The sequence below is a fragment of the Zootoca vivipara genome, chromosome 7 (genome assembly GCF_963506605.1).
Source record: "Zootoca vivipara chromosome 7, rZooViv1.1, whole genome shotgun sequence".
NCBI classification, from domain to species: domain Eukaryota; kingdom Metazoa; phylum Chordata; class Lepidosauria; order Squamata; family Lacertidae; genus Zootoca; species Zootoca vivipara.
In genome coordinates this window covers 93,940,671-93,967,243 of record NC_083282.1, presented here as the reverse complement: position 1 = coordinate 93,967,243, position 26,573 = coordinate 93,940,671, and the positions used below count along the sequence as shown (strand labels likewise).

Below are 26,573 nucleotides of genomic sequence, written 5' to 3'. Positions count from 1 at the left end.
GGACAAGAAGCTACAGTTAGAACTGGATATGGAACAACTGATTGGTTCAAAATTGGGAAAGGAGTACAACAAGGTTGTATATTGTCTCCCTGCTTATTTAACTTATATGCAGAATTCATCATGCGAAAGGCTGGACTAGATGAATCCCAAGCCGGAATTAAGATTGCCGGAAGAAATATCAACAACCTCAGATATGCAGATGACACAACCTTGATGGCAGAAAGCGAGGAGGAATTAAAGAACCTTTTAATGAGGGTGAAAGAGGAGAGCGCAAAATATGGTCTGAAGCTCAACATCAAAAAAACCAAGATCATGGCCAATAGAAAGAAGAAATGGCAAATAGAAGGGGAAGAAATGGAGGCAGTGAGAGATTTTACTTTCTTGGGCTCCTTGATCACTGCAGATGGTGACAGCAGTCACGAAATTAAAAGACGCCTGCTTCTTGGGAGAAAAGCAATGACAAACCTAGACAGCATCTTAAAAAGCAGAGACATCACCTTGCCGACAAAGGTCCGTATAGTTAAAGCTATGGTTTTCCCAGTAGTGATGTATGGAAGTGAGAGCTGGACCATAAAGAAGGCTGATCGCCGAAGAATTGATGCTTTTGAATTATGGTGCTGGAGGAGACTCTTGAGAGTCCCATGGACTGCTAGAAGATCAAACCTATCCATTCTTAAGGAAATCAGCCCTGAGTGCTCCCTGGAAGGACAGATCGTGAAGCTGAGGCTCCAATACTTTGGCCACCTCATGAGAAGAGAAGAATCCTTGGAAAAGACCCTGATGTTGGGAAAGATTGAGGGCACTAGGAGAAGGGGACGACAGAGGACAAGATGGTTGGACAGTGTTCTCGAAGCTACGAACATGAGTTTGACCAAGCTGCGGGAGGCAGTGGAAGACAGGAGTGCCTGGCGTGCTATGGTCCATGGGGTCACGAAGAGTCGGACACGACTAAACGACTAAACAACAACAACATTTAACCTGAGGACTGCCATTTGTTCAGTTTAATTTTAATTTATTCGAATTAATTTTGGGGTGCATTTTAATTGATTGATTGATTGTTTTTTAATCTATATTGTGTTATTAATATGGTGTTAGCTGCTCTGAGCCCAGCTCTGGCAAGGGAGGGCAGGATACAAATAAAATATTATCATCATCATCATCATCATAGCTCTCTCCTCCATGACTTTGTCTAACCCTCTTTTTAGTTTTAGTTAAACAAAAACCATCAAAGGACCACCTTCAGTGGGTTGTGGGTTGCCATTAAAAGGCCACTCGTTGTTCCCCCGTGACAAGACATGGACAGACTGCCACGATCTCTGAAGGAGGACTAATCTGACCTCAGAGCTTGGCACTGAGCCTACCCGAAATAAAGGATCTCTTTTACATCTTGTGTACACAGACGCCTCTCCCAATTCCAGGCTCTTGTTGATCTCAGATATCTTAAAGGGCAAGCGAGAGGTTGAAGTGAGCGTGAAAAGAATCCTCTGGAGCTCTCCCCCCTGTTTCTGCCCTTGGGTGTCATGGAGCAATATTGCAATCCATGCCACAGAGAGGGCGTTCGCTCAGATTCGGTTTGCCCTTATGCTTGGTGGTTTCTCAAAGGCGACTGGTTGGTCACAGGGAGAGCACGATGATGGACGGGATGAGCCATGGCCCTGATCCAGCCGATGTTCTTCTTGCGTTCTTAAGTTCAGTTTGTGGGAGGGGGTGAATGGCAAAGCTATCACCATCACTGAATAATAATGATGATAATAATAATAATAATAATAATGGGCTACATTGGCCGAGCCTTTTATGGGAGCTGGATCCTAACACCTGAAGGGCTCCAGGTTCCCCACCTCTGCTCGACCACGAGCCCCCAGCTGTAAAGTGGATTATCTCATGCTCTTGAATTTGAGAGAGCCCCCCCCCCCACATCACCACCACCCCAGCATTAGTACACTCCCCCCCCCCCCGGATATATAACCAGCCATGGCCAACTGAACGCCTGATTTTCAATCTTCAGGTTGCATGTCGTGAGGGTCCTCACTCCGTCTGTCACTCTGGAGCTGCACGAAAAGGGAGATTCCTTGCTGTGCATCAAGGCCAGATTTCATCTCAGTGGTAAATTGTGAGTTGCACCCGCTTTTCCCCTGCCCCCCGTGTGCTTTTCTCCTATTTCATTGCTACTGGGCGCCTTTGTTGGGGGGGGGGAGGTTGCTTCCCAAGTTAAGGCTTGGGAATATCTGTGGATATTCTAGGGAAGGGTCTGGAAGGAAATACTAGCGCAATTGATCACTTGCAGGGTTAAACATTTAGTTCCGTTGTTATTGTTGTTGTTGTTTGTTTGTTTGTTGTTTTAAAGTGTTCTGTCCAAGTGGCACTGCCAGTTCAGGTGGGGGCCCACAAGACTGTGACCCGGTAGCAAGCAGGCACATTATCAGCCATTGAGAAATGTGCCGTCCAGTGGGTACAGAAAGCCAGGCGAGAAGCCCCACTGGTCAGACCAAAGGCCCCTCGACCTTGACACCCTGGTTCCAACAGAGGCCCTTCAGGATGCTCACAAACAGGGCAGGAAAGTGTCAGTGTCACTGTCACAGAGGCCGGATGGGGCTACTTCAGAGTAACGACTCTACACCGCTCTGCATTTTATCTTTTTATTGGTGCTGCGTATTTACAGTGCTAAAGGCAGTGCTATTTACAGAGACACATCTTATCCGCTAGAATCAGAACCTCCGAGTGGCGTTTGGCGCGTTTTTCTCCAACATAATAACTTGGGGAGACCCATCCTCTTCCCCCTACGTTTTCGGCGCAATTCCGGAGTTGGGGGAACAGGTCTGCCCCCCTTGCTTTCCCCTTCCTGTCTCACATGGGGCGCTGGCTCCGCTACCCTGTCTGAGCCTCGGACCCCACTTCCTGCTTCCCCACTTGAGACGGAGCTCTCCCTGCTTTCCCCTGCGCTCGGGGATGGGCTGGAACTCAGGAGGGGAGGGACTTCGCGATATCCCCTGTCCCTCACAGTCACGGTCCGGTTGGCGGGCTGTTGAAGCCCTGGCTGAGGACGTCAGGACCAGAGGCAAGATGGTGGCGTAGAAGCAGGAGCAGGTGCAGGGTCAAGGAGCAAGGCAGAGGCGAAGGTCTGGGAGTCAAGGAGCAAGGCGTCGGCAAGGCAAGGGTCCAAGGGTCGAGGGTCAAGGCGTCGGCAAGGCAAGGGTCCAGGGAGCAAGGAGCAAGAGGCCAGAGGCAACCAGGCAGGGATAGTGTTGCTGTGGCCAAGAGCTGAAGGGAAATGCTGAGCTTTTATCCCTCCCAGCTCCTGCCACCAGGTGCAGTGAGGTATCAAGTGGCCTCACCTGGGTGGCCACTCCTTGCTTCTCCAGCACAAGCTGAGGCAGGTCCCAGTCCTGCAAAGCACTACAGGCCCCAGAGCCTGACTCCTGCCCATACTCCTGACAGTCAGCTCCTTCCTGGTGTTTGTTCGCAGCCACTACTGGCCTCCAGAGATCTGCTACTGCTACTGAACCCATAAGTCTGAGCAAAACTGGTTAACACCACTGGGTGGCAATGACTTGCCGGAGCTTAGCCCTTGGACTACATATGCTGAGGTTCAGCATAAGGCAGCTGCCATCTGATCATTTACAGTAGGAGCATAGGAAAGTGCCTTGTACCGAGTCAGGCCACAGGTCTACAGTATATAGGGCAGCATTGTCCACCATCACCTCTGCCAGCCACTGTGGACAATGCTCTACCTGTGAGCCTTGACCCGTCCCTCAAGCTTTGGACATAAGCCATAGAACCCCAAATACTGATGCTCTCTGCTGGAATAAAAACATAATGCTTTGCCCAGAAACACAGTGGTCTGGGTGGTGGTTAAGGAATGCAGTAGGGGAGGAATCTCACTGGGGTTCTGTTCAATGTCTTTTCGTCTCCTAGCTTTTTCGGCAAACACTTTGAGCGGGTTGACATCATCGTAGACGTGGACTTAAAAGCGGAAGTCAGGCTTGAGGACTATTTTGCGGGCGTCTTCCACATCAGAATGCAAGTGTGCAAAAGTGAATTCATAATCGCAAGGATCACCTGTCCTTCGCAGTAAGTGCTGACGCAATTCGCTCAACGGGCTCATTCCTACAGTTTCGTGTGCATGCCTTTGGCTGAGAGAGCTGCCAAAGTTGGCCCCAGAATCCTTTCAGGAAACCAGGTCCCCTCCCAGCCGCAGCACACACTCGGCTTCACTGCCAAAAGGTGGTGTTGTGGGACCATCGAAGGATGACCCTTTGAAGAAGTTTTGAGACATCCTTTATTTTGTTTCATTGCTTGCTGCTTGTCATCCTGGGCTTCTTTAGGAGGAAGAGTAGGAGAGAAATGTAAAATATAACAACACAACACAACACAACACAATACAATGCAATACAATACTACAATATCAACAACAATACTGAAAGCAAGTTTCCATTCCAAGCAATGCAAAAATCTCATTAGTGGCAAAAGAAGGACATTTGCTTCTCCTGGCAGCATGACTAGAGATTAGGGCTGGGCAATATATTGATATATCATCCCAAATCAGTTTGAAATCCATATTGTGATATCGGTTTCAAAAATTTTGACCTGGCAATATATCATGAATCATGATGTTTGTGTGCTATGCAAAAATCGCAATTGGGGGGGGGGGACCGTGAACCAGCCAATGCTTCTCTCAATTCCTTCAGCCCTTGGTAACTCAACTTGTTCAGGGTTAATTCTGCCTCATGCAGGGAGGCAATAAATCACAAGAGCAGGTGCCAGCAAAAAACACGATGGGGGGGGAAACTGAGAAGACAGCAGTATATCACGGAATTCTTAGAAAAGGAACAGAAACAGCTCATCTGTTGGGATGGAGCTGCTATCCTAGCTTCTTGCTTACCAGTAGAGGAAAGGTGCCCACAAGCATCTGGTTGGCCATTGAGAGAGCCACTAACAGGATCCTGCACTAGGACTTTGGCTAGTGCAACAGGGCTTCCTCTCCCTCTCTTCACCCCCATCCCTACCCCCCTGCTGGAAATTGACGGGGTTGTTGGGAGAACCCCCAGAACTCACATGGGAGCAGGAGAGGGGAGGTGGTTCCATCAGGTGAGCAGAAATGCTTGCACTGAGCAGAGCCCTCTCCTTAGCTCTCCCATATGGCGCCACCAGCATGGTCCATGCTTAGGCATGGCTGGGAGATGCAACCCAACTTCTCCAGTTCTTGGGAGTGTCTTGCGCATCTGTAAGATAAGCTTTGCACTCAGAATGAGCTGATAACAAGCTGCTTCCATCCCGGACTCTTTCCTTCCCTCTTTTCTTACTTGCTTCTTCCTGCAGCTTGTTGGTGAAAAAAGTGAGGCCCATTGTAACAACCATCCTTACAGCATCATTCCACAAGACGGTGAGTTGCAGCTCCGTGGACTCGGCGTGTGTCGGCCATGAAAGAGGGTTAAATAAGTCTTGGGGATACCATAATACATATATCCGCAGATTACCAAGGTAGACATGTTGTTGTTGTTGTTGTTGTTTAGTCGTTTAGTCGTGTCCGACTCTTCGTGACCCCATGGACCATAGCACGCCAGGCACTCCTGTCTTGCACTGCCTCCCGCAGTTTGGTCAAACTCATGTTCGTAGCTTCGAGAACACTGTCCAACCATCTTGTCCTCTGTCGTCCCCTTCTCCTAGTGCCCTCAATCTTTCCCAACATCAGGGTCTTTTCCAAGGATTCTTCTCTTCTCATGAGGTGGCCAAAGTCTTGGAGCCTCAGCTTCAGGATCTGTCCTTCCAGGGAGCACTCAGGGCTGATTTCCTTAAGAATGGATAGGTTTGATCTTCTAGCAGTCCATGGGACTCTCAAGAGTCTCCTCCAGCACCATAATTCAAAAGCATCAATTCTTCGGCGATCAGCCTTCTTTATGGTCCAGCTCTCACTTCCATGCATCACTACTGGGAAAACCATAGCTTTAACTATACGGACCTTTGTCGGCAAGGTGATGTCTCTGCTTTTTAAGATGCTGTCTAGGTTTGTCATTGCTTTTCTCCCAAGAAGCAGGCGTCTTTTAATTTCGTGACTGCTGTCACCATCTGCAGTGATCAAGGAGCCCAAGAAAGTAAAATCTCTCACTGCCTCCATTTCTTCCCCTTCTATTTGCCAGGAGGTGATGGGACCAGTGGCCATGATCTTGGTTTTTTTGATGTTGAGCTTCAGACCATATTTTGCGCTCTCCTCTTTCACCCTCATTAAAAGGTTCTTTAATTCCTCCTCACTTTCTGCCATCAAGGTTGTGTCATCTGCATATCTGAGGTTGTTGATATTTCTTCCGGCAATCTTAATTCCGGCTTGGGATTCATCTAGTCCAGCCTTTCGCATGATGAATTCTGCATATAAGTTAAATAAGCAGGGAGACAATATACAACCTTGTCGTACTCCTTTCCCAATTTTGAACCAATCAGTTGTTCCATATCCAGTTCTAACTGTAGCTTCTTGTCCCACATAGAGATTTCTCAGGAGACAGATGAGGTGATCAGGCACTCCCATTTCTTTAAGAACTTGCCATAGTTTGCTGTGGTCGACACAGTCAAAGGCTTTTGCATAGTCAATGAAGCAGAAGTAGACGTTTTTCTGGAACTCTCTAGCTTTCTCCATAATCCAGCGCATGTTTGCTATTTGGTCTCTGGTTCCTCTGCCCTTTCGAAATCCAGCTTGCACTTCTGGGAGTTCTCGGTCCACATACTGCCTAAGCCTGCCTTGTAGAATTTTAAGCATAACCTTGCTAGCGTGTGAAATGAGCGCAATTGTGCGGTAGTTGGAGCATTCTTTGGCACTGCCCTTCTTTGGAATTGGGATGTAGACTGATCTTCTCCAATCCTCTGGCCATTGCTGAGTTTTCCAAACTTGCTGGCATATTGGGTGTAGCACCTTAACAGCATCATCTTTTAAAATTTTAAACAGTTCAGCTGGAATATCATCACTTCCACTGGCCTTGTTATTAGCAATGCTTTCTAAGGCCCATTTGACTTCACTCTCCAAGATGTCTGGCTCAAGGTCAGCAACCACACTACCTGAGGTGTACGAGACCTCCATATCTTTCTGGTATAATTCCTCTGTGTATTCTTGCCACCTCTTCTTGATGTCTTCTGCTTCTGTTAGGTCCTTACCACTTTTGTCCTTAATTATGGTAATCTTTGTACGAAATGTTCCTTTCATATCTCGAATTTTCTTGAACAGATCTCTGGTTTTCCCCATTCTATTGTTTTCCTCTTTTTCTTTGCATTGCTCATTTAAGAAGACCCTCTTGTCTCTCCTTGCTGTTTTTTGGAAATCTGCATTCAGTTTCCTGTATCTTTCCCTATCTCCCTTGCATTTTGCTTGCCTCCTCTCCTCCGCTATTTGTAAGGCCTCGTTGGACAGCCATTTTGCTTTCTTGCATTTCCTTTTCCTTGGGATGGTTTTCGTTGCTGCCTCCTGTATAATGTTACGAGCCTCCATCCATAGTTCTTCAGGCACTCTGTCCACCAAATCTAAATCCTTAAACCTGTTCCTCACTTCCACTGTGTATTCATAAGGGATTTGATTCAGATTGTATCTTACTGGCCCAGTGGTTTTTCCTACTTTCTTCAGTTTAAGCTGGAATTTTGCTATAAGAAGCTGATGATCTGAGTTACAGTCAGCTCCAGGTCTTGTTTTTGCTGACTGTATGGAGCTTCTCCATCTTTGGCTGCAGAGAATATAATCAATCTGATTTCGATGCTGCCCATTTGGTGATATCCATGTGTAGAGTCGTCTCTTGTGTTGTTGGAATAGAGTGTTTGTGATGACCAGCTTGTTCTCTTGACAGAACTCTATTAGCCTTTGCCCTGCTTCATTTTGAACTCCAAGGCCAAACTTGCCAGTTGTTCCTTTTATCTCTTGATTCCCTACTTTAGCATTCCAGTCCCCTGTAATGAGAAGAACATCCTTCTTTGGTGTCATTTCTAGAAGGTGTTGTAGGTCTTCATAGAATTGGTCAATTTCACTTTCTTCAGCACCGGTAGTTGGTGCATAAACTTGGATTACTGTGATGTTAAAAGGTCTGCCTTGGATTCGTATCGAGATCATTCTGTCATTTTTGAGATTGCATCCCATTACAGCTTTTGCCACTCTTTTGTTGACTATGAGGGCCACTCCATTTCTGCTACAGGATTCTTGCCCACAGTAGTAGATATGATAGTCATCCGAACTGAATTCGCCCATTCCCTTCCATTTTAGTTCACTGATGCCCAGGATGTCGATATTTATTCTTGTCATCTCATTTTTGACCACATGCAGCTTACCTCCACTCATGGTTCTTACATTCCAGGTTCCTATGCAATATTTTTCTTTACAGCATCGGACTTTCCTTTCGCTTCCAGGCATATCCGCAACTGAGCGTCCTTTCGGCTTTGGCCCAGCCGCTTCATCAGCTCTGAATCTACTTGTACTTGTCCTCCGCTCTTCCTCAGTAGCATGTTGGACGCCTTCCGACCTGAGGGGCTCATCTTCCAGCGTCATAACTTTTATATGCCTGTTGTCTTTGTCCATGGAGTTTTCTTGGCAGGGATACTGGAGTGGCTTGCCAGTTCCTTCTCCAGGTGGATCACGTTTAGTCAAAACTCTCCACTATGACCTGTCCATCTTGGGTGGCCCTGCATGGCATAGCTCATAGCTTCTCTGAGTTATTCAAGCCCCTTCGCCACGACAAGGCATTGATCCATGAAGGGGAAGGTAGACATGATGCCCCTATAATCCTGTGAACTGTAGCACAGGTCCAAACTCACCATAAGGCATAAGCGTCAAGCCTAAATTCCAAGTTAAAATGGCCAGAGAGGGAGGACAGAACCATGGACAAAGCAATAGTGGGGTCCAGTGATCAATGCAAAGTGCATAAATTCTTACTCCTGGAGACATTTTGAATATAACCCAGAAGCAAACAAGCTCAAAGGTGAGAGACCAAGGCCTCTCCTTTGTATTAAATCCCTTGCCTTGCATTTCAGCTGTGCAGAGTGGTGGAAATGGTCATCGGCGTGGGAAGGGTCGATTTTCTACACACTGCCAACGGTGAGTTACTTTGACTAGCTGCCAAAACGTCTCTCTCCTTCATTCTCCTTGCCTCCTTCTAGAAGAAAGAGTTTGTGTCTCTTTCTTCTAGAAAAGGAGCCACAAAAGGCTCCTGGGCCCTCTGAGCTTATGGGCAGCATAAACTTTCATTGCCAGCAGCAGCAGTAGCAGTGCTTTATAAATGCATTGGTTAAATGCATACATTCAGCTACAAGGACATGGTAGATAAACAGGCATAGAGGAAACACATATAATTTCACAAACTGCTCCCAGTGGCTCAGTGCCAAGAGGCAACACCAGTTCCTGCCCTGCCCACATATACTGTATTCTTTGCATGAGAGCAGAGAGGTCATTCTTTCACCTTGGTTTATTAATAGGGTGAAAAAGTTTCCCAAGAGCATAAAAACACAGGCTCCTGTTGTTAGTCTTAACCACTGAATATTGGTCCAATAAACAAAATGTTAAGTAGAGTAATATGCAGATCTTGCGGGACCCTGGTTCTTATACTTTGTAAACCACTTAGAAGCCTATTTTGGAATTAAGCAATAAATCATTATTGCCGTTGCTGTGAGTTTAGTTTGTTAAATTTCTCCATCTATTCCCACTAAAGAATCCCCAAAGCATTTTCTTATTGTTAATAATAACCTGTTACAGCCAGCTGGGTCGTCCTGGCTAAACGTGGGCACACAAGGACCTAACAGAGTTTCTCTGTTTTCACTGTTTGTTACGTCCAGTGATTCTTCATTCAACCCTACGGCTCTAACTGGAGGTCAACGAAAAGAGATGTTTTGCTACTCCTTTGGAGTGGTCCAGGTGTCCCCAGATAGAACGCACTGATCCTTTCCTTATCTTCACTCCCTGTGCCATGCACTAAATGCATCCCTTGTGCCAGGCAACCGAAGCGTGGTCTGTATGTGATGCCCGCACTTAGCAGGAAATGGCTCCTCGTGAACAAGATGTAGAGCCAGGTCCCCATTCTTCAGCCTGGCTATCAGCAGCTACTGGTAGGATGCTGTAGACAGCATAGGGTATTGCTGGCTGCAATGTGTGTTTGTGAGACTGTAACGCCATCGCTGTGCTTGATTCCTTGCAGTGTTTTTCTCAGTGGGCACAGTGGCTACCATGCAATATCAGCTCGCCTGCATGCCATTGATAACTTCAAGCTACGCCGTGCTGGAATTCAACGTAAGGGTCTCTCTCTTCCGGCAAGGAAGTAGATCTCCATACAGAACGTAGACAGAGCAGATCTGCCTTCCACTCAGAATTAACCTAGGGAATATTCACGGCCACCGGATGTTGCGCTGGCTGCTTGCAAAAAAAAAAAAAAAGGCTCTTCTTAAAGGATTCACGGTGCCGGTTTGGTTGGTGGCCATTAGCCGTGGCAGCCAACAATGGCCAGTTTCAACCCACTAGCCAGTTTCAATCCCACTAGCCTGCCCTAGGACTTCTGCTAGCCCAAGAGGGCTTCCTCTCCTCACCTGCACCCTTCCCCCACCCCCAATTGATGTGCAGTGTTGGGAGAACCCCCAGAACCCCCAGCGCTTTTAGATTCTTAGACATGTCGAGATATTGCTGGGATCCAACTCCCAGAGACCAAGATTGTGGGCTGGAGAGTGATAAAGGCTACCATTATTTTGAGTAACCGTGCTGTGCTTTTTGCTCTTTCTCCAACTGCTTTCCAGATGATCATCCGAACCGGGGGACGAGTCATTACCCTCCCTGTCGGCACAGGGCCTGTCACCCTCCCTGCCTTGCATCACCATGGTTTCTGCCTAGGGATGTCTCAGGCCAGCTTGGACGCCATTCTCATGGTTCTGCTCCAGATCCGGGTGCAAGAGTTCATTTCCACCCCGGAAGTGGTGAGTGGTGGCGCATCAGGTAGAAGGGAACCGTTGCATGTCGCAAATGTCTCCGCTTGGCTCATCAAAATTTGCAGGTGGAGGCAGAACCGGGCAGCTGCCTCGGGCGGCAGCTGCTGAACAGCAGGGCCTGGACAGAGCTGTGTGGGTCATGTGACCGCAGCGCCCAGCTAGCCTTTTGCCCTTGGGTGCAGAAGAGGGTGCTTTCCTTTCCTTTCTTTTTAAAATCATTTTTATTTGATTTTACAAATACAAAATTATAACAGTCCATAGAGATTACTCTGAATCTCGCAACACCCCCCTCTCTTCCATGGGTCTTATTATCAACATTTACAACTGCATATTATTCCATAATCTATATTCTATGTCAATCCATATTATCCATGGTATTTGTTACATTACAAGTGAGATTAAAATTCTGCTAATGTTCCCATCTGCTTGCAGTGGTCTCTTAAATAACTTATAAATTTTCGCCATTCTTTTTAAAAGTTTTTGTCCTCTTGGTTCCTGAGTTTTCCAGTCAGCTTTGCCATTTCGGCATAGTCCATCAGCTTAACTTGCCATTCCTCTCTGGTAGGGAATTTGCCTTCTTTCCATCTCTAGGCTAGTAGCATCCGAGCGGCTGTTGTCCCATACATAAAAATTGTTTTCTGATCTTTTGGTATGTCGGTACCTAAAATTCCTAATGCTTCTGGTTTTTTTAAACAAAGGTTATTTAAAACATTTTTAGTAGCGGACGCTTATCTATCCTGTTGCCAATGTTTATGCACATTTCAGCTGACAGTGTACCGGTAGTAGCTTTTTTTATAAAGATTTCATTTTTTTATTCACTAAATTCATATCCCTCCCTTCCACCAAAGGAGCCCAGGGATGCAAACAGGCCGATGCTACAACATTATAGTTAAAACATCTCAACACAGTTAAACACTTTCCGCCATCGGGTGGCTGGGTATAAAAGAAAAAGGAGAGGCCTCGTGTCACCCTTCATTGCAGAAAGCAAAATGGATTCAGCGCCGCTGCCTTCTGCTATGTCCTTAGGGAAGGGCATTCTGACACATCAGAACACCCCATGAACTACCTTGCATGCTGGAGGGTCAAACTGAGGGGGTCTTTGCAGTGCAATAATGGCCCACTTAATTTAAATTAAGCTTTTAAAAAGATCTGCCATTTTCAACGCAACGCCATTTTGTGCCAACAGTTCTCCGGTGCCAGCGAGCTGACGACGGTCGTTGCATCTCTTCTATCACATCAAAAGGTGAGCGGATGTTTGCTTTTAAGACGTGCATGCCTTGTTTTATCTTCAAAAGCCACACCTCGGATAAGGATAGCGATAAAAACCACCGAAGGAAAAACAAAAAAAACCTGTATTGGAGCGCAGCAAAGCAAGGCGGCGTCAAATCACCCTTAGCAGGCAAAATTCCAACAAAAAGATTGATTTAGAAAACTGCAGAGGAGTTCATAAAGGGCACGGCCCTGTCGCAAGCAGTAGGGACGGGGGTAGAAAATGTGCAGAAAGCCCCCAGCAAAAAATATCAAAGGCTTGTTGAAGCAGACAAGTCTTTGGCCGGGCATCTAAAAACAAAAGGGAAAGCATTGCTGCAGGCAGCTGTGGTTGGTGCAACTTGGGACTGGCAGGCAGGAGGCCAGGAGGCCAACAGTAGGGGGAGCCAGAGCCAAAGACAAGCAGAGCCAATGCCCCCATCTTCCTTTTCCCAGCTGAGTTCTGCTGAGGCTAAGGAAGAGCAGGAACCTGACCAACAGTTGCATCCCCAAACGCGGGTCTCCAGCTGTTGTTGGACTACAACTCCCATCATCCCTAGCTAGCAGGACCAGTGGTCAGGGATGATGGGAATTGTAGTCCAAAGCTGCTGGAAACCCAAGTTTGGGAAACCCTGCCTTGGAGTGCTTGTAAGTTAAGGAGGCAGGCAAGTGGGGACAGGCTGAGGTTTGTGGGGCCTCCATGAACCAGCCTCCACCGGCTGCAGGTCTGTGGGACCTTGGGGAAAGATCCTTTGATGGGATGCCCCAGTGACTCACCACAAGCCCATGTCCACGTGCAGGCATATTTTATTTTTGTTTGTTTGTCCAATTTGCCCATTGCTTTTTCTTGCCCAGGGCAACGTAAAGCAGCTTACAGCCTAACAAACAGATAATAAGCCCCGCACAGATACATTAAAAGCAGGAGAGAGAAATGCATCGAAAATATCCTTTGTGCCCCACCCGCTTCACAGTGCCCCAAGTGTCCTCTGAAGGCGCCACTGAAAATCACCATCTCTTTGGTCGGAATCCGGAGGATTATCCTGGAGCCCAAGAGAGCCGTCCTTCAGCTTTCCGTCGAGATTGCCTTGTTGGCGAAAGGTCCGTCCGGGTCCCTGGTTGGGCTCTTCGTCCTGAGGGCTGTAAGTGCTGGAATAAAGGGTTTTCTGCATGGCTTGGCTTTCAAGTCCAGTGAATGGCAGGGAGGGAGGACTTTTCCAGTCTCCACACCCCCGCCATCTGAGATGTGTCCCCCCCCCTTGTCTGATTGCAGAACTTAAAACTGAGTGTCCATGCCTCTGTTGTCGGCGGCAGACTGTTCTTCACTACGAAACTGACCAGGTACCTTTGCCTCACTGTTGCATGACCGCTTAGTCTCGGGGAGTCTAAGCAGAGCAGAGGTCGACTTCCTTGCAACTTGGGGGATGTTATTGAGCAGCCTCCCCCAACCTGGTGCCCTCCAGATCTTTTGTGCTATAGCTCCCGTTGGCTGCAGTCGGACCCTGCTGCTGTGCAGTTGAGCTTGGAGTGAAGGAAGCCCAACAGTCTTGTCCAGACTTGGCCTGGAACCAAGAAGCCTTTATAAGGTGCAAGGGCAGAGGCGAAGCAACCTGCTCTGGTACCCTACCTGCCTGCAGACTGTCTCGCCAGAGTGGTGCATGCTCTAGTTATCTCTCGCTTGGACTACTGCAATGCGCTCTACATGGGGCTACCTTTGAAGGTGACTCGGAAACTACAACTAATCCAGAATGCGGCAGCTAGACTGGTGACTGGGAGCGGCCGCCCAGACCATATAACACCGGTCTTGAAAGATCTACATTGGCTCCCAGTACGTTTCCGAGCACAATTCAAAGTGTTGGTGCTGACCTTTAAAGCCCTAAATGGCCTCGGTCCAGTATACCTGAAGGAGTGTCTCCACCTCCATCATTCTGCCCAGACACTGAGGTCCAGCACCGAGGGCCTTCTGGCGGTTCCCTCGTTGCGAGAAGCCAAGTTGCAGGGAACCAGGCAGAGGGCCTTCTCAGTGGTGGCGCCTGCCCTGTGGAACGCCCTCCCAACAGATGTCAAAAAGGAAAACAACTACCAGACTTTTAGAAGACATCTGAAGGCAGCCCTGTTCAGGGAGGCTTTTAATGTTTAATAGATTGTTGTATTTTATTCTTCGGTTGGAAGCCGCCCAGAGTGGCTGGGGAGACCCGGCCAGATGGGCGGGGTATAAATAATAAATTGTTGTTGTTGTTGTTGTTGTTGTTGTTGTTGTTGTTCTTGTTCTTGTTCTTGTTACCCGGAGCAGCGCTTGTCCCAGGGGGCATGGTGTGCACCCCAGGGGGTGTGGCGCGTGTTCCGGGGCGTGGTGCTCGCTCAGGGTGCACCACCGATAGGGGGTCGGCATTTTGTCACACACACACACCCCCTTTGGAATGGCACCCAGGGCGGACCGCCCCCCCCCTCGGAATGCCCCTGCTTAAGGGATGTCACCTGATTCACTCTGGCCTATTGGGATAAAGAGCCTTCCTTGCCTGTGTGGTTCGGCATCCAGCAGTTCCCTTTTTTGCCAGTCTTGGGAGGCAGCATGATGTGAATTGTCAGGTCAGTCCTTTCTTTTAGGATGTAACTGGCTCACTTGGGTCTTACGTGATGTCTCTCTTGACCCTTATGTACAATTGCTTCTTTCCACAGTCTTGAGCTGCTCCTGGTTTCCTCCCAAGTTGGACCTGTTGACGTAAGCTCATTTTCATTTAGTGATTGACTGAATTGATTTGACACCTTGATTGCACCTTCCACAGGGACAAGAAGAGGTTACAGTATTAAAGTAGCAGAAATAGAGACACAGCTAGCTAGACAGAGAGACAGAACGATCTGAGATACTGACAAGCTGGAACGTGTCCAGAAGAGGGCAACCAAAATGGTCAAAGGCCTGGAAACAATGCTTTATGAGGAACGGCTTAGGGAGCTGGGTATGTTTAGCCTGGAGAAGAGAAGGATGTCATATAGAAGAGAGTGAAAGGTTGTTTTCTGCTGCTCCAGAGAAGCGGACACGGAGCAATGGATTCAAACTTCAAGAAAGAAGATTTCACCTAAACATTAGGAAGAACTTCCTGACAGTAAGAGCTGTTCGGCAGTGGAATTTGCTGCCAAGGAGTGTGGTGGAGTCTCCTTCTTTGGAGGTCTTTAAGCAGAGGCTTGACAGGCATATGTCAAGAATGCTTTGATGGTGTTTCCTGCTTGGCAGGGGGTTGGACTGGATGACCCTTGTGGTCTCTTCCAACTCGATGATTCTATGATTCTATTCTATGATTCTATGAGACATGAACATATGCTTAAATAGGGGACCCCCTAGAACAGGGGTCAGCAAACTTTTTCAGCAGGGGGCCAGTCCACTGTCCCTCAGACCTTGTGGGGGGGCGGGCTATATTTTGAAGAGAAAAAAATGAACGAATTCCTATGCCCCACAAATAACCCAGAGATGCATTTTAAATAAAAGGACACATTCTACTCATGTAAAAACATGCTGATTCCCGGACCGTCCGCGGGCCAGATTTAGAAGGCAATTGGGCTGGATCCGGCCCCCGGGCCTTAGTTTGCCTACCCATGCCCTAGAAGCTTCATCTTGGCTATGGGAAGCCAGGCAAAACAGAGAGCTGGAGCAGTCAGTGTTTATGGATGGGGGGGGGGAAATGGGGGCAGGAGTCTGACTCAGGAGAGGGGGCCAGTGATTTGTAGGGAAGTGTACCAGCCAGGAGACAAGAGTCTGAGGCAGGGGAAGCTTCAGAGCCAGAAGGTGGAGCACAGACTGGGTCAGAAGAGGAGGAGGAAGCAAATCAGGCAAGCAAAGGGCCAGGTGCTTCCCCTCCCTCTCCTACACCACAGTATCCCAGAACCAGGAGGGGACTGAAGAGGGAAGAGCAAAGGAAGTTTCCACACAGGCGTAGTCTCTGGCTGGGTGCACACAGCCTGTTGGGGGGAGGTACATAAACTGCTGCAGGGGGAGCGGTCCACTGTTGCTGCAAATGCTCCAGAGAGTGCAAACCTGGGACTAGCTGCCTAAATGCTAAAGTGGTGTGGGTGGGTGGGTGTTCGGAGCCATAGAAGCGACTGCTAAGCGTTTATCTTTGGCAGTAAAGTGTTAACTATCTGCCGTGTGCATGGAGTTCCCTTGACAGTGTCCTTCAACAGCCTGACCTATAGATGCAAATGGAAAGGATCCTGAATGAATTCCAGTGGAGACCCTTTTTTGCTGCCAGGCAATGGACACAATCTTCTCTAGATCATATTTCCTGGAGAGGTGTTGATTTTGGAGGCGTTGCGAACCATCCAAGACTTAAACCCTCCATGGGGATCAATCAACTCATCTCACAAGATGCAGTTGTTGAGGGGGACATTTGCACTGATAGAAAGCAAACTGCCCCAGCTCTCGCACCTCGGTTAAAATGCCCCTCTTGAGCCGGATCCAGTCTGAATCCCCCTTGTGATGGCGCATACATCCTCTGCCAGTTGGATTCCTGGATCACTGCCTCCACTCACTGTTCTGTCTTACAGGTCTCTGTCCTCGTGGAGTTGATCAAGTTGCTTGTACAAGAGACGTTTGTGCCACAAGTCAATGGTAAGGCAGCTCAAGTCCCATCTCTGACACACCCTCTATATATGAAAAGCCCTCTCACACTTCCACTCGTGCTGTGCCTAGAAAGAACGGGTCCAAGTGGCTTTCCCTGTCCTGCTCCTTTTACAGGGAAACCCCACTCCTTAGCTCTAAATCAGAGCAAATGGCAATCTGGAGAAAATTCAAATAGCTGTTTGCTCTGATGGAGCACTAAAGAGCAGTTTTCCTTGGAGAAAGCAGCAGGACAAGACGAAGTACGGATAAGCTCTAATACCGATCTCAACCTTCCCATGTTCATGGAGCCACAACTGCAACACCGAGGCATAAGAGCGTTTAGATTCTCCACTTTTGTTGGTGCGTTTCTTTGTACATGGAGTTAGACGGCGCCTTGTACGCCTCCTTCCGGAAACTCCTGCAGCCCAGCTGGTGCCAAATGCCTTTAGACCACATCTGTGGGGCTGAGAGGGGGGTCTTGTTGCGTGAGCAGCCCAGGACCTCCGGAGACACTGCCCAGGCTTGTGCCCCGGGGAGACCACTTCGGTGTTGCTAATGCAGCGGTTTGACTTGTCTAGGCCAATGAAAGGTTTTGGGAATGCTGGTCTAGACTATGGCTCAGACATGACCAAAAGAAAATGCTCCACTCTGCTCTTCTTTGCTGTTGTGCTTATTCTGGTTGCTTTTTGCAGAGTGCCTGGATGTCGGGATCCCACTGCCTCCAGTGGTACACATTCACTGGAATTATCCGGTGATTCATTGTACGCAGGTAAGTCCGCCGTGGTACCTTCCTTCCAGCCACGCATCCAAACTTGTCTGGGCTCTCTGCTCCATGTTCTCCCCATTAGCAAATCCCACACATAAGATGCTTTTCCATGAATTTCCACATGCTAGGACTCCTGGACCAGCCAGATCATCTGTTTTCCAGGAGCAATAGTCCTTATATGTAACTTTCCCTAATGGACCCTATTCTCTACAGTGTAGCCCTGATTCAGCTCTAGCTGTGGTAAACTATGAGTAAGAACTAGTAGCTCCGGATGGTGATGCATATCCCATAATGACATAAGATTGAGGTTAACAGATTGAGGTTGAATTCTGACAAGACAGAAGTACTGTTTTGGGGGAAAGAGGGGTGGGTGGGGGACTCACTGGTTCCGAATAGGGTAACTGTGCCCCTGAAGGACCAGGTGCGCAGCCTGGGGGTCATTTTGGACTCACAGCTGTCCATGGAGGCACAGGTCAATTCTGTATCCAGGGCAGCTGTCTATCAGCTCCATCTGGTACGCAGGCTGAGACCCTACCTGCTTGCGGACTGTCTTACCAGAGTAGTGCATGCTCTAGTTATCTCCTGCTTGGACTACTGCAATGTGCTCTACGTGGGGCTACATTCGAAGGTGACCCGGAAACTACAACTAATCCAGAATACGGCAGCCAGACTGGTGACTGGAAGTGGCTGCCGAGACCATATAACATTGAAAGACCAACATTGGCTCCCAGTACATTTCCAAGCATAATTCAAGGTGTTGGTGCTGACCTCTAAAGCCCTAAACAGCCTCGGTCCAGTATACCTGAAGGAACATCTCCACCCTCATCGTTCAGCCCAGACGCTGAGGTCCAGCTCTGAGGGCCTTCTGGCGGTTCCCTCACTGTGAGAAGCGAGGTTACAAGGAACCAGGCAGAGGGCTTTCTTGGTGGTGGCGCCCGCCCTGTGGAACACCTTCCCTTCAGATGTCAAGGAAATAAAAAACTGTATGACTTTTAGAAGACATCTGAAGGCGATCCTGTTTAGGGAAGTTTTTAATGTTTGATGTTTTGTCAATTTTTTTTTAAATTATTATTATCACTAATTCTGTTGAGAGCCACCCAGAGTGGCTGGGAAAACCCAGCCAGATGGGCAGGATATAAATAAATTAGTAGTACCGTAGTAGTAGTAGTAGTAGTAGTAGTAGTAGTAGTAGTAGTAGTAGTAAAGGCTGCTGGATCAGGCCAGTGGCCTATCTAGTCCAGCAGCCTGTTCTCACAGCGGCCAACACACCAGCCAGCAGGATCCAAGCACAAGAGCACTCTCCCCTGCTGTGATTCCCAGAAATTCCCAGCAGGAGTACTTTAAATAAAATTACAAACGGATGTGGATAGCTGATTGGAAAAAAAGAAAAATGGAGAGAAATTGAAATGGACAGATTCTTCCATCCCTAGTTTCAATGGGCTGGAATGCAGAGGCAGGAAGACTCCTAGATCTTCTACTCTTCGCTGCTTAGAGCTTCCTCCAGCACTCAGCTTCTTCCTAAATTATGTTGTTGTTGTTTAGTCATTTAGTCATGTCCAACTCTTCGTGACCCCATGGACCAGAGCACGCCAGGCACTCCTGTCTTCCACTGCCTCCTGCAGTTTGGTCAAACTCATGTTCGTAGCTTCGAGAACACTGTCCAACCATCTCGTCCTCTGTCGTCCCCTTCTCCTTGTGCCCTCAATCTTTCCCAACATCAGGGTCTTTTCCAGGGAGTCTTCTCTTCTCTTCTCATGAGGTGGCCAAAGTATTGGAGCCTCAGCTTCAGGATCTGTCCTTCCAGTGAGCACACAGGGTTGATTTCCTTCAGAATGGATAGGTTTGATCTTTTTGCAGTCCATGGGACTCTCAAGAGTCTCCTCCAGCACCATAATTCAAAAGCATCAATTCTTCGGCGATCAGCCTTCTTTATGGTCCAGCTCTCACTTCCATACATCACTACTGGGAAAACCATAGCTTTAACTATACGGACCTTTGTCGGCAAGGGTATGTAGGCCTGTCCTAATACAAGCCTCACCATTTATTTCTGGGGGACTATGAGCTAAACTCTTTGCTTTTCCAATGTCTGCAGGGGATGCTGGTATTGTGTGTGTGAGATGGCCAAGGGGACCTCGCCTCCGAAGACATTCCACCTGGTTTCGGCTGCAGCAGGAAGGCAAGAGGGATGTCTTAGCGAGAAAGAAGAACCTATACCTATCTTATCCTTTATTTTCCTAACTGTGAACCGCCCTGAGACCCCTGGGTATAGGGCAGTATATAAATTCTAATAATAATAATAATAATAATAATAATAATAATAATAATAATAATAATAATTACATTTTGCACTTTGTTTCAAGCCTGGGGTCAAGTTGAGGGTGATTTGCACAAATGCTAGATGCTAGTAGCAGGACACTCTCAAATAGGAGGCAGGATCCTTTCCATACTCTGCAAGTGGTTAGGCCTTGGGTGTTTTCCATTAACGGAAAAGATGGATACAGAAAATAATATGAGAAAGGTAAGAGTGGCCTTGCAAACCCATGCTGAATTTTAGCACGAGTCCGGGTCTGAATGTGCTTCTCTGTGTTAGGCTGCAAAAGGAGCAGAAGCGTAAAACACAGAAGACCAGGTAGCTCAATTACTCCAGACTGCAGGTGAAAGATCTCACATCTTAGAGCTCTCCTATGGAAACAGAGCATCTCCCTAGACATAGAAAGCTAGCAGATTGAAATGAAGAGTTCAGTATAGGCTTCTTCTTGGCATGCTGCATTTCTGTGTGCAGGGTGGGAGGCAAAAAAAAAATGGGGGGGGGCATTCAAACATGCAAGCCTCCACCTGCAGCCTGATGTATGACCTTCACCACTCAACTCTGTGAATCAGAGAAATCTCCCCAGAGGGAGAAAACAATAGTTTGATACGCAGTTTTCAAATGACCTTATTCAAAAGCACCTGTTCAGCTTCATGCCCAAAGGCACACTTCTCCATTGTCTCCTGAGATAGACAGGTGCCAACTAAGGTTTCCTGTCCCACAATGACTGGTACAATTTAGGTGCTTGTTAAGCTTTGAGTGCTGGATTGTGGGTGATATTCTACGCTCATGGTGTCTCTCTCTCTCTCTTCACAATAAAACTTCTTCGCTTTTCTCAACGGCCAGAGAGCGTTTCTGTTTTGTGACACTGCCCATGATCCCTCGTGATTGCTTTGGCTCCTTTGGCAGCGAGCAGAAACAGCAAGCTCCATTCAGTATTTCAGGGCGGAAATCCATAAAATGTCAATGCAACGACCGCTCTGGGCCCCTGCAGAGAGTCGCTCTCCCGGCTATGGGCTCCAGGGGGGTATTAAACCATAAACGCCTTTCACTATTATGTGACTAATATTGTCATTTATACAGCAACTCTTTGCATCACTGTCTGGCACAAGGGCTGCTGTAAGCAAAGATGCTGGGATTAGCGTGGAAGGAGACCCAGGGGAGGAGGCGGTTGTGAGCCCCCTAAAACACCTGGAAAATAAAAATGCCACCATGTGCTTTTTAAAAGTAAGGAGGGAGGAGCATGTGGAGGGAGCTAGCTGCAAAACGGAGTGTGGGGTTCTATAATCCAACTTGTGGATCAGGCATGGCCTAGATCCACTCAAGGGTTCCTCATAAGCACCCCCTGCAAAATTGCAAAGGAGCTAGACGTGGTCCTCTCATATTTTAACTCTGTGCCATAGAATGTCTTGTACATCTCCCCCTGTAGGCCTGTGGGGTAAACTAGGGACTGGGGGAACCCCTAAAATAGATATGGCGGTGCATGGGGAGAAGAGGAGATAGTCCCACTGTGCAGGCGAAAGCTCTTGTGCTGTAACTGGAGAACTTCATTGGCTAAAACCCTACAGAGTATGATGGTGGGCTATTTCGTTCTGAAAATGGCTGGGACACCCCAAGCAATTGAGATCAGAAAGAGTATTTTAATGAGGCAAAATGACACACGATAGACATGATCCAGTTGCATTTCAGCACTTGCAAATCTTACAGGGAAAGTTAAGAATCCATTGTAATCAACACATTTCGCTGTGGCTCGATTGCTGCCCGTAGTATTTATTTTACTCAACATTTACAGGACAAGAATTGAGAAAGCAGAAGACCTAAGGAATGCATGAACCTCTGCATTACTGGGAAGTCAATTTCCTTTAAATTGGCAGGCCATATTTCTGAGTAAATGAGTTCCAGATCACACCCTTGTTCGTCACCTGCCGCCAAACCACCATGTGTTGTTTCCTCCATTTCATGCAGCAAAGAAAGGTAGACTCTCCTTCATTCTTAAGCGAAAGGATTTGCAGGTGCAAAGAGCAGAGATAAATGTGCCTTGCGGAGGAGGACGGACGGGGCGGCCTCTGTGCTCTTCTTTTCAGCTCAGGGCTGGTAGTCAAGGTCGCAGTTGACCTGAGCATAACCCTGTAAGTTAAAAGGCAAGGGACGAGTCAATACATGCTGCCAGAGGGATTTTGGGTAGAGGAATGATATGGAAAGGTGTTCAAATTATCCTACACAGAAGCAGTGTATTTCTGGGGCTCAGGAGAATGGGTGCGAAATGACACTCAGTAAGCCAACGCAGTGCCCCTTCAGGTGGTGGTGCACTCCAAATCCCATCGGCCCAACCAGCATGGCCAAGGGTCAGCATTGCAATCATGGGAGTCATTTGTGGTCCAACAACATTGGGGGGGGCACCAGTTTGGCTGCCCGTACACCTGAGCTGCAGCTTCCAGCCCAAGGGTGAGCTCACCACTAGAAAAACAGAGGAAGCCCAGAGCTTTATTGCTCCCACAGATAAAAGATACCTACGAATAAGGAAGCTGGGTATGTTTGGCCTGGAGAAGATAAGGTTAAGGGGTGATATGATAGCCACCTAAACATTAGAAAGAACTTCCTGACAGTAAGAGCTGTTCGGCAGTGGAATTTGCTACCAAGGAGTGTGGTGGAGTCTCCTTCTTTGGAGGTCTTTAAGCAGAGGCTTGACAGGCATATGTCAAGAATGCTTTGATGGTGTTTCCTGCTCGGCAGGGGGTTGGACTGGGTGGCCCTTGTGGTCTCTTCCAACTCTATGATTCTATGAAAGAAGCACTCTTTGCTAGTCCAGCATCTTCTTCTCACAGTGCCCCCCTTTGCCCCAGTGGGAAGCCCACAAGGAGGGTCTGAGAGCAAGACTAGCCCTCTTCCATGGGTGGTGGGTTGCCATCAAAAGACCACTCAGAGAAGATGTTGTTGCCCCGTGACAAGACTATGGACAGGCTGCCATGTTTTCCAAAGGAGGGTCAATCTGACCTCCATTACGCTCAGAGTTTAAGGAGAAGGCCTTGAGCATTTTCAGCTGGACCACTCAGAAGAGCATCGCTGCACCAGACCAAAGGGCCCAGCATCTAGTCCAGACTCCTGTCCTCACTGTGGCCAACCAGATGCCCATTGTGGGGAAACCTGCAAGCAGGATCCGAGCACAAGAGCAACTCCCCACCCCCACCCCCCCTGCTGTTTCCAGCAAGTGGCACTCAGCAAGGGCGTACCCACCATGCGGCAAGTTAGGGCAGCTGCCCTACTCTAGAAGCAGGGCTGGTGGGCAGAGGCGGAGCACAGCCCGGCGGAGCGCGAGTTCGCCATTCCCGCCGCACCGCGCCGCACCCTCCCTCCAGCTCCCCGGCGCGCCCTCAGGCAAGGCCAAGCGCGGCGGGGAACCAGAGAGCGCGGCGCGGCGGGCAGGAACGCTGAACTCGCGCTCCGCTGCGCTGGGCTCCGCCTCCGCCCACCAGCCCTGCTGCTAGGGAGGGGCACAGCCCGGCGGAGCGCGAGTTCGCTGTTCCCGCCCACTTTGTGGCCCCTCCCCTTCCGTGCCTTGGCCCCTCCCCTTGCCCTCCCCCCTAGTTTTGATCCTGGGTACGCCCATGGCACTCAGAAGCATCGCTGCCTCCGACTGTGGAGAGAGAGCGTCGCCCTCATGGCTGGTGGTGGCAGAGGAGGAACAGAAGCAGCAGGGGATTTGGGAATGTCTTGGCTAAATAAGTGGGCATTGAGGGGGCTGAAGGAAAGGACGGAGGCAGCAGAGCCTAAGGAGTCTCACCTCATGAATCTCGATCTCGGGTTCGATGTACTGGACGTTGTTGAGCTTGGGAAGAGAGATCCCCACTTTCAGAGCAGCTGCAAAGGGGAAATGACAACACGGTCAACACCCCCAACTTGATGGGGCAATGGTGGGGCATGGGTTCATGTTCTTCACAAAGCCCCCTCCCTCTTGTCACCCCGAGAGCCTCCCCACTCCTAGGTGCTGAGCTCCTAGGACCTCAGTGGAGTTGCGGTTGAAGCGATTTGCCTCCATTACCGTTCACGTGAGCCAAGAAAGCTTCCTGGAATTCGGAGAGAACCACACTTCTCAAATGGGAGATCTGCCAGGGGAGAAAAGGCAATGGGTTGGTCCCAGATCTTGACATGAGCAAGCACAAAGAAGCAGAGTCAGACCACTGCTCTTTCTAGCACAGTTTCATCTGCACTGACTGGCAGCAACTAGGGATGGGGGAGAAATCTGATGGACGAAGCACTGAAAGCTGATTCTATCCAATTCACACTTTCCGAAACAAAACACGGGACTAGCCTTTGAAATTCACACTCATCTGAATTTTGCGATGCAGTTCTCCAAGCAACCAATGTTTGCAAAAATGCATGTAGTGAAGTGTGCACAAAAATGAGGATATCAGTGAAAATAAGCGGCAAAAATGCATTGCATATGGGGAAATTGCTTGCAAAAAATGTCTGCTAGTCAAAACTGCATATAAAAATGTGTTTATTAGGCAAGATTTGCACTAAGATGCTAGAGAAGGGCGCTTTATTAAATACCACAAGTTGCTGCAAAATGTGGAGAACTGAATTTAAGAATGGAAGAAAGAGAAACCGTAGCAGCCAAAATGGACAGATTTTTCCATGTCTTGCAGCGACTCCCCAGGGTTGTAGTCTTGGGGCTCCTTCACAGCCCTACTAGCAGATGCTGCCATTCAGTCCGGACACTGAGGTCCAGCTCCGAGGGCCTTCTGGCAGTTCGCTTCCTGCGAGAAGCAAGGTTACAGGGAAGCAGGCAGAGGGTCTTCTCGGTGGAACACCCTCCCTTCAGATGTCAAGGAGATAAACAACTATCTTACTTTTAAAAGACATCTGAAGGCAGCCCTGTTTAGGGAAGTTTTTAATGTTTAATGCTGTATTGCGTTTTTAAAATTTGGTTGGGAGCCGCCCAGAGTGGTTGGGGAAGCCCAGTCAGATGGGCGGGGTATAAATAACAAATTATTGTTATTATCAGTATGATGTTGTAAATAAATGGACTATGAATCTTTCTGGTGTTCATTAATTCTTATCTGTGAACTATCAGAAGGGAGAGGGGAACTTCCGTGTCTAGGTCCTTGATAGGTTCCGAGGACTCGCGAAGCCTCAGAGATGCTGTCCGAGGCCTTGTAGGACCTCAGAGTTTGCGCCAGGGACCCTGCAGTGTGGGTGCTGAGCACCAGCAACAATTTTTTTGTGGGTGTTCAGTTCAGGCCCCCAGAGCCCCCTATAGTCGGCGCCCCTGCATGGGATCGTTCTCTTAGGATACTGCAGAAGACGTTGCCTAAACAGGCTCAAAACAGCTATTGCACCCAACTGGGAGCACAGCATGGATGTAAAATACACAGCCACCCCACCCCACCCCCAAAAGCAAAAATCCTGGCTACACCCATGGAGCACAGTAAGGAAGGCAAACAGCGGACGGCATACCTCTGTTATCTCCACACTGGAAGACTCCACCTCCAGACCAACATCTCTGCAAGACAAAGCAGAAGGACATGAGCTATGACGGCATCAGCGGCACCAGGGAACTGGACACTCGAGTCCAACAGGTCCCTGAGAAAAGGACAGGGCCTGGAGTGTCCCTTTCCTCCTTCACCACCATGAAAGCAGAAAACAGTTGGCCCTCGTCAGGCGGGGGGTGGGGGGGTGAGGAAGGAAGTGAAATGGTAAGGAAACTAAAATGTCTGAGTGAACTCACCCATGGACGGCAACTGTCAGATGGAGACTTGTAATTGTGACATCCAGCTTGACAGCTAAGATCAGGTCCTGCAAACAGAAGACCGGGAGGGGGTCGTTTTCATGGGAGAAAGCTACGAAGGCTCTATCATTTGTTTGTTTGTTTGTTTCCTTGTTTGTTTATAATCCTTTTATGTTATTTGTTTGTTTGTTTCCTTGTTTGTTTATAATCCTTTTATGTTGTGAACCTTCAAATGAAAGGTGGCATTCAAATTTTAATAGTAATAGTAATATACAGTCGTACCTTGGTTTTTGAACAGAATGCGTTCCGGAAGTCTGTTCGACTTCTGAAATCAAGGCACGGCTTCCGATTGGCTTCCAATTGCGCAGGCGCACCGGAAACAAATAGTGGAAGGCACATCGGATGTTCGGCATCCAAAAAAAGTTCAAAAACCGGAACACTCACTTCCGGGTTTTGAAAGTTCAGGAGCGAAAACGCACAAGTACCAAGGCGTTTGACCACCAAGGCACAACCGCAGTAATAATAGGAGCTGCCACTTGTGATGGTGTTGCTTGCCACCACCCCCTACCCTGCTGAACCCACCCCACCCCACTGCCAACTCCCTTTCTTTTACACCTCACCCAACCTGCCCCCCCCCCACCTGTGCAGCTTGCTTCAGCTCTCTGACCCACCCACAGCTCGCCCAACCCATTGCCCATGGAGAGCAGAAATCCTGTATTTTAAAATCCTACATGGGCAGGCACACTCAGTCTCCTGAGTGTCCATGGACAAGTGCAAATATTTATAAACCACTTTACAACTGAAAGCTGCCAAAGAGGCAGATAGTAAGATAAAATACAGATTGCAGGCTGTAAATAAAAATTGCAGACTTGGTAAAGTAAAAGAAATAGCCCCGTTTCTACAAGAGTACAATTAATTTTCCTAAAATGACCAGGTCAGACTTCAAGAGAAGACTTCTTAGATGCATTGCTTGCTTGATTTTCAAGAAGACAATGCATAAAATATC

At 48.3% G+C, this 26,573-nt stretch overlaps 1 protein-coding gene across 2 annotated transcripts in view; it reads left to right on the top strand.

Moving 5' to 3' along the window:
- Window positions 1-20,678, top strand: part of LOC118088396 (BPI fold-containing family B member 4-like) — a 31,390-nt gene extending 10,712 nt beyond the window's left edge. For both annotated transcript variants that reach the window (XM_060277401.1, XM_060277402.1), the window contains exons 4-16: window positions 2,006-2,110; window positions 3,913-4,068; window positions 5,317-5,380; window positions 8,992-9,055; window positions 10,149-10,240; window positions 10,738-10,914; window positions 12,113-12,169; window positions 13,146-13,313; window positions 13,445-13,512; window positions 14,851-14,893; window positions 16,711-16,774; window positions 17,458-17,534; window positions 19,624-20,678. In XM_060277401.1, the coding sequence (XP_060133384.1) occupies window positions 2,006-2,110; window positions 3,913-4,068; window positions 5,317-5,380; window positions 8,992-9,055; window positions 10,149-10,240; window positions 10,738-10,914; window positions 12,113-12,169; window positions 13,146-13,313; window positions 13,445-13,512; window positions 14,851-14,893; window positions 16,711-16,774; window positions 17,458-17,534; window positions 19,624-19,647 (1,159 nt within the window). In that variant the 3' untranslated portion in view covers window positions 19,648-20,678. The remainder of the gene's footprint in view (window positions 1-2,005; window positions 2,111-3,912; window positions 4,069-5,316; window positions 5,381-8,991; window positions 9,056-10,148; window positions 10,241-10,737; window positions 10,915-12,112; window positions 12,170-13,145; window positions 13,314-13,444; window positions 13,513-14,850; window positions 14,894-16,710; window positions 16,775-17,457; window positions 17,535-19,623) is intronic.
- The last annotated feature ends 5,895 nt before the right edge of the window (window positions 20,679-26,573 follow it).